This window comes from Oryzias melastigma, linkage group LG9 (assembly GCF_002922805.2).
Source record: "Oryzias melastigma strain HK-1 linkage group LG9, ASM292280v2, whole genome shotgun sequence".
Taxonomy (NCBI): Eukaryota; Metazoa; Chordata; class Actinopteri; order Beloniformes; family Adrianichthyidae; genus Oryzias; species Oryzias melastigma.
Genome location: NC_050520.1, coordinates 9,940,144 through 9,954,857, shown reverse-complemented (window position 1 = coordinate 9,954,857; position 14,714 = coordinate 9,940,144). Strand labels below are relative to the sequence as shown.

Here is a 14,714-nt window from a genome sequence, read left to right as displayed (position 1 = left end):
GTAAAACCTGATCTGCCCCACATTTTTTCTCTCCACGCTCACTTGACTTTTTGCGAACTGTCTTGTTAGAACATAAGTAAATAAGATAACAATCTACATTTTATCTGCCACAGTGATAACAATTTGGTGTAAAAAACTGTGTAAAAGGAAAAAGAAAGCTCTGTGAAGTCAAGAGTATCTGTGAATAATGCTGGCAAAAACTTATGGAGTTGCCCAATTGTTGGTATTGTTACACCACCTTTAGTTATGAAATGTAATCAGTGTCAGTTCGTTACGTAAGTTTTCAGATTCTATTGAATTTTTACTTCAAAGGTAAAAATTGTTTAAGCTTTAGATAAGCTTTAAAATCTACCGATTTGTCCCATTCAACCACCAGCTTGCCCAAGCATGCATCTGTCTGGGACGGTAAATATTTTGCTGCTGCAACTGAACAATCAGCCAACGATCCTTTCTATCTAGCACAAGTGTAAGGAAATTATAATAAATGCTTGTCAAAGCTGTGACTGAAAGGTGTTTACATTCCTTTTAAAGGGCTTAAGCTCTACAATCTCATTAATTACTCATAGTGTTAAAACTTGCACTCATTCGCCACCTGGAATATGTATAACATGATTTAGTCATTGCGCAATGAACCAGGTGATGCAAACCCTTGACCTTATTTTCAGTGTTGATATGTTACATGAATCTCTTATTAATCGCCTGTGAATGTCTGAAACAAGATTAAGACTACATTACAGTTGGGCTTGGCAGTGCAGTAAAATATTTAGAATATATATATATATATATATATATATTTTGCTCATGGGCTCTGGCAGCTGTCTGCACAAGATCTGATGAAAACTGAATTATGACGACTAACGACTAAAAATATTAAATTACTCAATAGGGGTTAGATTAAATGCTGTTGGTTCTTGCCACTCCTTTTCAAAAACAAAACCAAACTCTATTGACTTTAGGTTATAAACATTGTATTCATTTAATCTAATGTACGTTGAAGTGCAAATCACATCAATAAATCACTAGATGCAAAAATATTTTAAAGATCACAAAAACAATCAAAAAAGTAAAACAAAATTATATGTAAAAAAGCTATATTGCATTTTAGAAAATAAAACAAAATTCCAGAAACCAAAATGTAAAAAACAAACATTTTTTTTTCAAGAAAAAAAAATTAATTTTTAGAAAACCTAATTAAATGTTATAAAACAAAACACAATGATAAACTGGAAAGGGTAGGTATTATGGGACATTGGTGATTGGATGATGAATGTCCTATAGTATCTACCTTTTCTGGTGTCTATTATAAAAGACAAAAACATTTTGGAAAACAAAAGTTTTTTTTTTAATAGAAATCAAAAGGAAATGTAAAAATAAAACACAGTTTGAAACCAGAAAAGGTATAGATACTATGGGATACTGCTGACTGGATGTTCTCATCATCTCAACCGAAAGTTATTCGACATGAAGCAATACTATGTATCATCATCCAATAAGAACTGTCCCATAGTTCCCAGCTTTTATGGTTTATCATTATATTTCGTTTCATTCTGTTTTCTGGAAATTACTTTTTTTTTATCCAAAATGGTTTTTATGTTTTGGTTTCTGGAATTTTACTTTGTTTTCTAAAATTTAATGCTGCTGTTTCTCCATTTTTATTTTTTTTGTGTGCATTTGTTTTGTTATTTTTTACTGTCTTTGTGATCTTTAAACTGTTATAGCAGTGAGTAGTATGTTGATGTGATTTACACTTCAGGGCCACCGTACTGATTCGACTTAAGTGTGTATTGTGTGCATTAGTGCAGAAATATCTATTTATGATTATGAGTAATTACACTGTTAAGAAGATGGTATATTCCTAATACATACTCATAAGTATTTCATACATTAGAATATTCATTAGTGTTTTTTTTTCAAACAGTGAATGTTTTTATTTCTGAAATCTGTTTGATATATCAGATTTTTTGTTGTTTCGTCTACATTAATGTTTGAAATAAACCAATAAATCAAATCAAATCAATGCAGTCATGAAAAATGTGCACACATTCATCAATTTTGGCTCCAAGTGCTGAAGTTGTAATTAAGCAAAAAGTAAAATTTTAAATGGAACTCTTATTCCTTTTTTTCGGTAGGATATTTAAAGTGAGAAAGAAATGCAGAATGATTTATTAATCAACAAGTTCTAATGAGCATTTGATGTTTTCTTGTTCCAAAATATTATTGCACTTTTTTGACCTGAAAGATGGTATCCTCCAGAAGCAGTCTCATGAACCCCCCTATGTAGCAATCTTTGGTTCCTTCCTAAAATAGAGGACGAGACACAACGACAGGACTACAAATCTCTCTCCAGTCTCCAAACCTTGGTTATTTAGCTGAAAAACAGTGGATGGGACATTTGTTAAAACACATTCACGTTTATTGCTATCTAAGATAGCATAAAAACACGAAGTACTCATTTACCGTTATGTAAGATTTTTATTTTGGTGTGATTTAACTTCATTCATCCCTTGGCGCAATCGGTCACCAGCGTTTACGTCATCATTCTGCGACTTCAGTGTTGCTCGCGCCATTCCTACCAGCGTGTGTTTCAGTCTCCCATTACTTTACCTTTGGCAGAGCTTCAGCAGCCCCTGTCCCGGGTACATACTCCGTTTCTGTCTACATTTAGCTTCGGTGAGTTTTGTTTTGAGCAGATTCCCAACATTTATTTATGTCTTAGCAGAGCTAATAGGATTTCTTTATCAGCGACGTTGTTGGCCTTTGGTTGGGGGGTTGGAGAAGTTTAGCTTGTTGGCTAGCCCAAAGTTAGCTGTGATGTTTATGGTATAATTTTAGGTGTAGAACAATGTTTTTCTCATTACAATATAAGCGCATGGATTACAATACATGCAGGAAACGATGAAAACGTATAACATAAAGAAGTTGGCAATGAAAACAGCTCGCTGTGATTTAGAGCAGTTCAAAATTGATGCCCCAGTTTGACTTATAGCTTGTTTTGTCTTCACACTTGTAACACTTTTTTAGATTTTTATTTGTGAACTCCTCTTGGTGGAAACTAGAAAAAGGATCTTGATCCGTTTAAGGAAGACAGACATTTGGTAGCGTGTCTGAAAAGAGGGACTGTCAGGATTCAGTGATGCATCCAAAATAACTTTGCATAACTCATGTCTTATTCTGGGGTTTTGCTCCCAAAACCTTAGTACCGAGTTCCCTCCGATGTTAGCCTTTCCTTGTCATGAGATCTAGCCATCAGTAGTGGTGGGAAAATCTTTTGTGCTGCTGGGGGAAAAAAAAACCCAAAAAACTTGATGCGGATAGAGATGCATTTGCACCCATTTAATACTATTAAACTGCCACTTCAGGCAAACTAATGTTGAAGTCAATAATGGTTTCTGATCTTTGAGTTTACCTTTTATATTTATTTATAATTTATTTTAAAAAATGAGTCAACTGATCTATAGGCTATTACCTTTAGCATTCATCTTAGTCTTTTCTACTCACATTTTTTAATTTCTATGCATTTTATCAAGTAATCTTTATGGAGAGCTTTATAAATAAATGCATATTTGTATAGCTTAAAATTGAATTCAAGCACATAATAATCCATGTTTTGAAGGTCCACTTAAAATGTATGTATTTGCCATAATTTATATGTAAAAAAGAAAAAAACCCTCTCAAACTATAATTCTAAAGCTGCCAAAACCTACATTCACCAATGTATTTTTCTCATCCAAATACAGAAAAAAAGGAAAACATACTGATCTTCTTAAAGTTAACAGATGTACTAATGCATAAATATCCACGATATATTATGTTATTGTGATAACCACGTAAATGGTTTCCCTGAAATCCCCGCTTACCAGATTACTATAGAAATATCTAACTGGACTGAGTTTTTAATGCCAAGTTAGGCTCTTTTGGTGTTAAAGCAACAGGAGACCAGTACTTCACCACCACCAGTCTTTTGTCTCATACTTATGTTTGCTTTTGCTGATTAAATCACAGCATATTTACCCGCATATTTCAGTTTTATGCACTCTGGAGCTGCACTGCTAAATCTTTGAATCGTCAGTCTTAAACAAAAGCCAAGTTCAGTTGCAAAGCAAAGTTAACCTTTGTATCAGATTTAAAATCAAGTTAATATTTTATGGTTTTCACAGTAATAGAAGCAGTGTCTGAGAGGAGAAAAAAGTTTAATATTGGGAGATGAAAAATGTAATGTCTCACAAATTTTAGCAAAATGGCACTTTATAATATTTGTGAGTAGAAGCTAATTTTTTATTTTTCTGAGTATATCTTGTAGTGGTAAAACATCTCCAGCTTTCTTTTGTGGATTTTAACTTGTGTCAAAGTCCTTCTTTTTGTAATATCAGATTATGGTATGTTTTTCACTTACCAAAGTAAATGATTTTTCATTGTTTAAATCAGGGGTGTCAAAGTAAATCGCAAATGGGCCAAAATCTAAAACACACCTTAGGTTGCAGGCTGAACAGGATAAACATTTATTAAACACACCTAAACTAAATTTTTGAAATAAAATAAATAAATAAACGAACTTTTTAACTATGAATAAAAACAGGGAGGAATATTATTCCAGAATAAATCAACTTAAACTTTAAATAGCTTTCATTGTTTTACTCTCCATAAATATATTTTTTGTCAAAATTATACAAGTTGGAAATAAGTGCATAATAACATCGTCCATGGTCTGGAGGGCTGGATCCGGCCCCCGGACCCAGACTTCGACACAAATAGAAACTCCAATCACCCTTTCCCTTCCACTATGCTTGACAGCTTGAGTTATTTAAAACCTAGCCATAAAATAATAATAAAAAAAACTTTAAAATTCTATTCACTCTAAACTTATTAGATTAAAAACAAATTGAAAAATTTCTAAAATAAAATCTTCTGATATTCATTGATATGATTTGCAATATAATCGCTAATTGCATAATTCAATAAATGCAGGACATTCCGTGTATGACATTTAAGTGTAGAAACTGAAGTTTATCCAGACTTTTAAAACTGATGTTGTTACAACTTTTAACTTAATGACTCACTTCAATGAAAATTGTGTTTTTAACATGTTTTTGTGGCATTTTTCTGATGATGGAGGACATGTATGAGGAAAATTAAGATCAAAACTGCGTTTCTGAGTTTTGAATCAGGAGACAAGCTCCATGCTCCTCTCCAGTTTGATGCATCCACTTTTTGACGACTAGATCTTTGTATGTGTTTATTTTTCTCTCCTCAGCTTGCATTTAGCTCAAAACTTTACAGCTGTATAGCTCTAATATTGCTCATCATTTATGTTGCACTGTTATTGTTGGGTTAGGGTTGTGAGGGACTGTAAAATATTGATGGATTAAGGATTGTGAGGGGCTGTAAGATATTGTTGGATTAGGGTTGTGAGAGGCTGTAAGATAGCGGGAGAGAGTGTATACAAAGCAGGCTTGCTCAACGCAGTCAGAGGTGAATTTCTAACAAACTCCTGCCGCTCTGTGTCCTAGAAAACAACACAGTTTTTTTTTTAATTTTATTTTGCCTGAAACACCATAATTATAATGTGAAGACCAGTGGGAACACTTAAAATAGATCAAAAGATGATCTGAGTAGGAATTTTAAGATCAATATCTTTAAATTGATGAACGTTTGTCATTTGTGTCTTCAGTGTCCCCATTAAGTAATCCTGTAGCTTTTACAAATGCATTCTAGTAAGTATTTTCTATCTCTAAAATAATAATTTTCAGTGCTGTGGTGTAGATGACGCACAGGCAGACAATATTTTGCCATATGGTTGTTTTGCGCTCCTGCTGTAGAGAAAGCCCCTTGAAGCATTCCCCTGTGGTGAATGTATTTCCTCTAGTTTGATGTACGCAGGTTTGTTGTTGATAAAAGGATAAAAGCTGGAGTGTGTATATATTTATGAACTAATATTATAGGCAGAGTAGAATTACAGTGTTTTTAGAACCCCATAAACTGCAGAGTACCAACAATATAAGTGAGATTGAACATATTTTTATCTCAAAGACAAGTTGTTTGTCTTTGTAGACATTTAATGCATTTCCTTCACATTGGTTTATTGTAGATGTTTATCAAGTTAGTGGCAGCAGTGAGTTTTTTTTAAATATATATATATATATAAAGTATGGTGAAGACAAAGAGCTGGTAACAGAAAAAGAGATGATCTATCTATTCATTTTGAAAGATTCAGTACTATCCTAGGCATACACTTAAGCAATATATTCCTTTTTATATTTGTATTCCAATGTTTAAATTTTGGAAATGAGGCTGGATAAGGCCTGCACAATACATCGCAAATGTATTGGCATCACAGTTTCAGCCTTTGCAATGCTCATATTTAAAAAGACGGTTTAAATTGGAATAAATGGTTACCATAGATGTTTACACATGCAAAAACAGCTTTATGGCACCTTGACGTATTTAACAAATCAAATAGAGTTTTTTCATATTTATAGAAATGGATCATTTAGAGGATAACTTCAGTTATGTTGAATTTATTTGAATAAAACTGATGCGGTGAAATGAAAATGATGTATTAGTTGTTTTGCCACATGGTCATGGATCGCAAGTCATATTGTCATTTTAGTATTGATCACTAATATCACACATTTCAAGTTTTTCTACTATTGTGCAGCTCTAGGCTAGATTTAAAGAAAAACATTGCTTCACAACTTGACTTTTAAAACATGCTATTTATACTTTTTATGGGAAAACAAATGCTATTTTGTTTGTCTGTAATCTGAAAATGAATGATTTTGTTAAAGAAAGTCTCTACTTTGTTCAGTTTTTATCACTGGTTTTTTGGAAAAAAATGTTTTAAATAGTTTAATAACCAAAATATGAACTGGTTTTAATACATTTGATCTCCTGAAATAAGCAGGAAAACTTACCAAAACTACCACACATAAATTTAACATTTAAATAAAAGACAGTTTAATTTAAAACAAACAAAATGATAACCTCATATCAACGCCAAATGTTTGCCTCTAGTAATATGAACGTTTTGGTCCACATGAAGGCTTTGTATTTCTTTTTTTTACCCCACAAATAGAGTAAAAACCCACAAATTTATGTCAGACATAAGCAAAAACAAAAAAAAAAAAAAAACAGTTAACTATAGGTTTAAGCTTTGCCATACAAGGTAGCAATTAAGTGGCAGTATCTGACGTCACACACAAAAGGACTTTTATTGACCAAACTCTCACAACATCAGATGTAGAAATTCTGTTTGCAGATTGTCCCAAAACATTATTACCCAACCTTAGCCCGGGCAAGCAAAAGCTATGGTTGCAATGCAATGGGTCTACCTTGTTCCCTGCGGCGCTCACAAATTTTTTAAGTTCCTGGTTTTCTTCAGATGGTTTATCATGATGTTGGATTACTGCTGCATGGATGCAGAAGGACCTTTATTGGGACTACAAGGTTGTGATAAAGTCTGAAAATGCACTCACTGCAAACCAAACTTTTTACTGCAGCTTTTGAACCATTTTCCTTCTGTGGGAATACTCTCAAAATGTCACTGCAATCCTCATTATGTTTCCTCTAGCTGCAGGCTTTGTGTTGGAGCAAGAAAAAACAGTTTGTTAACCCTATTAAGACATAATGGTCAGCATCCAGTAAATCAGCAGTTTATCCTCAAAACATGACATCCCCAGCTGTGATAATTATACAAACCGATGTGTGGACATAGGAAATGAGTGCAAGTTTTGTAGAAAAGACTTCAAATCAACTTTTGTCCCGGTTTTTAACAGGATGCTGCATGTCAGAACTTTTTGCTCCTGAGTTCTTCAAGAGTTTCATGTTCAGACCTTGAGGAGAACATGCTGGAATACTTACTGCTGTGTTCTGACATGAACATTTTTCACGTTTGAATAACCTCTCCTTTTAGAAAGTCTGTCCACTACAGCTATCTGGGAGCTGCTTTTCTTTATTGATCCAGGGAGGATTATAAGGTGATCGTTGTTAAAGTAATGACTCAGAAATGTCCCGGCTCAGAAGTGTGCCTGTGTCATGCTTGAAGGAGCTTTCTTCAAGACATCTTTAAAACCAGTCTGCATTTTGTGGTGCTGAAGTACTTATTTTTGGACTCTAGATGGCAGTGTTGCTTAATATTAATGCTATAAGCACAGAAGTGTTCATTCCCTATGTGTATTAATCTATATTTGTATTCATATGCGTAGAAAAAGAAATCATTTTCCCCCTGGAGATGAGCAATTATGATCAGAGTTTTACTTTGACAGCGGCTTCATCTCTGTAAGTGAAACACTTTTGGTGGATGCTGCCTCTGATTTGTCAGTTTTGTCCTTTGAGATTGAAAAGCACCTTTGAGTGAAGTTGGGATGTGTGAATATCTGGGACGAGGAGCAGCTCTTTGCAAGGCAGAGATTACTTCAAGTGTTTATATAAGACGTGCTTCCTTTACCCACAACACCGATTCTTTCGTACCGCGTTGAACTGCGATTTCATCTCTGCCTGATCTGTAATACAAAGTCGTAGAAATGATGCACTCAAGTGATATAGTTATTTTTCTCCCTCGTATGTTTGTAGATTTACTCCTTCAGGGTCCTCCTGATGTTTTCTCTGCAGTACTTTTTGCATATGCCAGAACTCTTCTGGGTTTTTTTTTTAACAAGAACTTTTCTAAGATGGAAAAATGATTTTCTGTTTCTTTTTTTTTCTCTTGTCTCCAACCCACCGTGCATGTCACTGTAGATATATCCAGCCATGGATATAGACAGTGCCAGTTCAGTGGTGCTGCAGGCCTTAACCCAGGCTACCAGTCAGGACACAGCTGTGCTGAAGCCTGCAGAGGAGCAGCTTCGGCAGTGGGAGACTCAGCCGGGCTTCTACTCAGTCCTTCTGGTAAGGCGGGACACGGAAGAAGCATCAATCATTGTCAAAACTTAGAGGGGGGTAAAATCCCCTGAATGCAGGCTCTGATGAATGTGGTACTTGCAAATAAAGTTAGTTTCTAACTTTTTTAAAACCCAAATCAACTTCCAAAAATTTTGCTTTTAGTGTTTTTAGCATGTTCTTGTGGTATTTGCATGATGTTGGAGGACGTATGTAAAGAAAGTTATTTTTAAAATCGGCGGGTCCCAAACTTCCTGCTCCGCTCCATATTGATGCATTCACTTGCAGACAAATAAATCCATGTAGATCCTTCGCTTTCCTCGCCCGAGCTGGCATCTGACTCAAAACTGTATAGGTGGATAGCTATGGTAATGCTCGCCATTTTTGTTGCACCAATAATGTTAGATTTGGGTTTCGAGAAGCTGTGAGCAAGCAGAAGTGCACGTAAACAAATGGATGATGTGAAATGGGGGCAGGCTTACTCTGGGCCAACAGTTACCCACAACTTGATTCTAAGAAACTCCTTTAAAAAAAAAATTGTCTAATAAACGGCATAATTGTAATTAAAAGACCATAGGGAATGCTTATAATAGATCATAAGATGTTTTTCTTTTGTAAAATTGAAAATTATGCAGAAAAAATGACAGATCCCAGGACTTCAATCATCTTTTATATGTTTATCTATTGTTTTATTGTCATACAATAAATAATCATGAAAGCTGGTTAAATTTTAAATGATTAAAGAAATATTTTTTGAGGAGATATCATATTTAATCATTTCATTTAAAGCAGTTTGGAGAATGTTGTTATTTTTTTTTCAATTAAAGGAGTAAAATATTGAAAGACAAACACTATGACTCTATTTGGGCATTTTAGCACTTGCACTTGTTTACTGATCTCACTTAAAAGTTACACTCCAATCATCTGTTGATCTATTGTAAAAGTGGTCATAATTAGTATTATACCAATTTGACCCCCCCAATTTTTTTTAAATAACATTTTGTGCAGAGTGGCAGTAGTTCATAAGAATAAGCGTGTGCTAATTTTTCATGTTCCCTTTATTTACAGCTAACAGCTCCTCACAATCCCAAGCTAACATTAGCGGTGCAACAGAAATGTTGAGCGATGTTGAAACTATGCAGCCATACGGCTTTGCACCAGATCCTAGCGCAGACAAGAAAAACAAAGACGTTTATAGATATTTTTGTTCAAAACTGGATGCATCAGAATGTAACAGTTCCAAGGTTTTTCAAATGGTCGTTTTTCATCTGCTCCTGATTTACCTTGATTTGAATAATGAATAATGAAATGCTCACAAACACAATTGTAATCTTAATTTTTTTCACTTATGTCCTCTATCATGAGAAAAATGCTTTAAGAACGTTTAAAAAAATCATTAAATCATATTAAATGAAACAAATGTAGTTATTAAAACATGTTTGTTCGTGCTTCTTTGAATTAAAAATCATCTACACCAATGCTCGTCACCTTGATGAGTGAAAGTACATATTAATGGCACATTTCCAGGCATTCAGTTCTTGGAAAGGAGATCAGTAGCTGCTGCAGCGTGTCATTTGTCTGGCTAATTGCTTAATCTTTGCACAGGAACAGCTGTTTGAAATGTGGACTTGTGGTTTTGGGCGGATGTGTTTCTGTCTTGAGGCATGAATGTTCAGAAACTTAAACTTTGTGCCCATAAAATGAAAAACATCAAATGTTAAGAATGTGTTGGTAAAGCAGAAATCATCTTTAAAGTATTTGTGCATATAAACACACACAAGGTTTGCAGGACAAGTTTCTTTGTTTTATTTTCCTTATTAAAGTTGAAGATGGCTTCATAAAAAAATGCATAATTTCTTTACATTGCTTCACCTTTTTTTCCCTGTTTTCCATTCGTCTTTTTCTAATCCAAAATTTTAGAGAATGTTTTTAGGCAGTTATAGTCTTTTTTTTAAGAACGTATTTTTATTTTTGAGAAGTTTCAGTCAGATCTCGCTACAGCACAGGGTCCTCCCTGCTAAAGTTCCACAATGACGTAGCCGTGTCCATTGATGCCAAACAGCCTGTTGTTCTAGTACTTCTGGATCTGACTGCAGCCTTTCATACTGTCCTCCTGTCTCGACTAGAACATCAAGTTGGCATTTGTGGCATGCATTCGACTGGTTTCGCTTCCTGTTCAACAGGGAAAAGTTTTTCTGAGGAATGGTGAAGCATCCCCATCTTTGGCTCCTTTGTCCTGTGGGGTACCACAGGGTTCTATCCTTGGTCCTGCTATTTTTTCTTCTTTCTGTTACGCGGCTATATTTGCCTCTAAAAAGACATTTTAACGAAGTTTATTGATGCTGTAAAGCAGTGATTGCGTTGAGACAGAATTTTCTGTATTTGAACGACTCAAAAATGGAGAGAATTGTTTTTGGTGACACCTCTACCACTGTTAGAAATCTGGATCTTTTCTTTGATAGCTGTTTTGAATTTAACCAACAAATTGACATTGTTGCCAAGATGAGCTTTTTAAGTTGAAGCTAAACCTTCCTTTAGTCGGAGTGATTTTAAAATTGCCAACCATGCCAGGATTACCTCTATAATCTCCCTCAATCTGGGGCTCCCTGCAAGATCCCCCCGCGTGAGGTCAAAACGATCACAAGAACGGTGAGCAAAAATCCCAGAACCACACGAGGGGACCTCGTGAATGACCTGCAGAGAGCTGGGACCCAAGTATCAAAGGCTACCATCAGGACCACTCTATGCCACCAGGGACTCGAACCCTGCAGTGCCAGACTTGTCCCCCTGCTAAAGCCAGTTCATATGCAGGCCTGTCTAAAGTTGACTAGAGAACATTTGGATGATCCAGAAGAAAACTGGGAAAATGTCCTATTGTGAGATGAAACCAAAATAGAACTTTCTGGTAAGAACTCTACTTGTCGTGTTTGGATGAGAAAGGATGCTAAGTTGCATCCAAAGAACACCATACCAAACGCCATTCTTTGGAGCTGTTTTTCAGCAAAGAGACTGGGATGACTGATCTGTGTGAAGGAAATAATGAATGGGGCCATGTATCGTCAGATTTTGAGTGAAAACCTCATTCCATCAGCAAGGGCATTGACGAGGAAACATGACTGGGTCTTTCAGCATGACAACAATCCCAAGCACACTGCTTGAGTAACGAAGGAGTGGCTTCATAAAAAGCTTTTCCAGGTCCTGGATTCAGTCTCCAGATCTCAACCCCGTAGAAAATCTTTGGAGGGAGTTGAAAGTCTGCGTTGCCCAGTGACAGCCCCAAAACATCACTGCTCTAGAGGAGATCTGCAAGGAGGAATGGACCAAATTATCAGCAACAGTTTATTAAAATCTGGTGAAGACTTGAGAAAAATCATTTCATTGTCATTTCCAACAAAGGGCATATATAACAAAGTATTGAGTTGAATTTTTGTTATTAATCAAATACTTATTTTCTGACAGAATTTACAAATAAATTCTTTAAAAATCAGACAAGATGATTTTCTGATATTTTTTTCTCATTTTGTCCCTCGTGATGAAAATTACAGGTCTCTTTCCTCTTAAGTGGGAGAACTTGCACAATTGGTGGCTGACTAAATACTTTTTTGCCCCACTGTATGTATTTTATTGCACACTGATTTTTGTAATTTTATTTTGTTCTTAAATTTGCCTTATTTGAAACTTTTTTCAGTCCTTCTTTTATTGTGAAGCACTTTGGTACCCTGACGGTGAGTGCTATATAAGTAAAGCTTTATTCATTTTAATACTAAGAGAATGATTACACACCCATTCAGACTCTTGTTTTTATTATAATTTCATGCATTTACTGTGTTTAGGACTGTGGTGCTCTCTTTGAGAGCAGCAATGGAAAAGAAAATGTGTTGTGGCTCTGCACCATCAAAATGGTAATTTGGGAGCAGCCAGTTTTTTCAAAGTAGGACTTGCTCCACACCACTATCTTCTCAATAATTTACAGAAACCAGAGGCAAAACGATCTTCTCCTTTTATATAGTTGAGTGAGTCAAAGAGACTATTAAAGGCAGGATGAGGAGGAGGTCTACACACACTATGCTCTGTTCTGATTTTGCTGGTGTTTCCCATTTATTCATCCATCCAGTCATTTCCACAGTCACTCCACCAAATGCATCATCCATATGGATGATTCAAGAAATGATTGGTCACTTATACAGACCACAGGAAAAATATACTACGAAAGAATAGAAACTGAGGCTTGAATTATGCAAAAGGAATCAAAGCAAACATTTTTTTTCAAGTTTTACTTGGTTTGATATGTTGTAGCACATTGAACGTTAGTTATAAAGTTGGTTCTTTTGAAATAAGCTGAAATGAAATAAAACTGAGTTAATAACTATCTTTGGCTTTATAATTGACACCATTTTATCTGTGGAAAACGAACACGTTTGCTGACAATCTCATTTGTTCACTTTGTAAAAAAAAAATGCTTGTGTTGCATCTACAGAAACCAGGGAAAACAAAGAAGCACTAGAGCTTGTTCGTCAAAGGGACTCCGTCTGTTAGCAAGCACTTGCATCTATGTTGTATGTATAGTTAGTACATCAAATTGCATTCCAGACACTTCCAAATTTACTTTTCACACTGTCAAACTGTCTGCCTGCATCTTGTTTTCTTGTTGTTTTTAGATGTTGCAGGCTTGTCAACATGCTGTGTACATAAACGTCACTGTGACTTAAGTTAGGAGTCTCATACTTGTTAACAACACTACAGTTTCTGCGCCATATGTTCAGCATGCCTCTAGTACACGCCGTGCAGCTGCCTCTCCCGAGGATTTCTGGTTGAGGAGAAAGCCTCTTTAAAGAACTTCTTGGCTGAGTTTTTGCTTGTGTGAAAAAAGCCACTACAGGCCACAGGGAGCCCAAGTTCATGTCCAGTTTTTTTGAGGCAATCTCCAAACATGTCAGGGTTCCTCACTTTCTGTTTTACTATATTTGAAGATTTCTTCTCCACAACATTTTGCTCTCTGCCAGCTTTTCTGCAGCTATTGTGGGATTCTACACTACTTTAAGCCTTAGTCACAACTGCCCTTAAACGTGGATTATGTAGTCAAAAAAATGGCAAACCCAAACAGGAAATGCAGATGGCCCAGACAACATTTTAAGGTTTTAGCCCGCAGACAGAAAATGTTCATGCACATTTTTCTACGGGCATGCTGCAGGTGACATGTCGTAGCGAAACAAATGAGGGTAACTAAAGGTGAAGGTGAACCTCTGTCGTGTTGAAAGGATTTGTCATTATTTCAACCACCCAGAATCCTCTGCACTATGCAAGGGGCCCGTTAGTGCTGTTCAATTGATAAGTGGGCACTCCTTGTCCGCAGCTTGACTGATCCAAATTCTTCTCTCTACCCCTACATTTAGCCCTCCAAACGGAGATGTATGGTAAAAAGGTGCCTTTGAATTCGGACAAATTTGGTCAATTCAGTCATCTACGTTAACGCATAGCTGCCAACTCTGGGGAAAATACATAACATCCCGCAACATCCTACGGATGGAGGGATACAGAACTCAAAGGCATTTTGCTCTACTCTTAAAAAAAAAAAAAGATTTTGGACACCCTTATCACTTCAAATGCCTTTTCAATTGGAGGGTTAGGGAGAATCTGGAAGGGTAGGGAAAGAATTCAGATTCAGCCTTACCACGGGCTCACGTGGCTAGCGTTTGCGGCTCCGATGTGAGCGCCGCAGTCTTTACGTAACTTTAAAAGTACAAGAGGAAATGCCACTGCAGACGATCACGTCCGAACTCTGCAGTCTAGCCTCTGGAAATCAATTTCATTGGTTTAAAATTTTCGCCGGACTCCAAAGC

The 14,714-nt window shown here is 35.9% G+C and overlaps 1 protein-coding gene across 2 annotated transcripts in view; it reads left to right on the top strand.

Annotated features, from left to right (window-relative positions):
• Nucleotides 1–2,358: 2,358 nt before the first annotated feature.
• The window catches only part of ipo11 (importin 11), a 131,547-nt gene continuing 119,191 nt past the window's right edge, over nt 2,359–14,714 (top strand). Inside the window, exons 1-2 of one of the 2 annotated variants that reach the window (XM_024275212.2) lie at nt 2,359–2,670; nt 8,734–8,883. In XM_024275212.2, coding sequence (XP_024130980.1) covers nt 8,746–8,883 — 138 coding nt within the window. In that variant the 5' untranslated portion in view covers nt 2,359–2,670; nt 8,734–8,745. The remainder of the gene's footprint in view (nt 2,671–8,733; nt 8,884–14,714) is intronic. The other variant, XM_036213474.1, reaches the window with a different exon arrangement.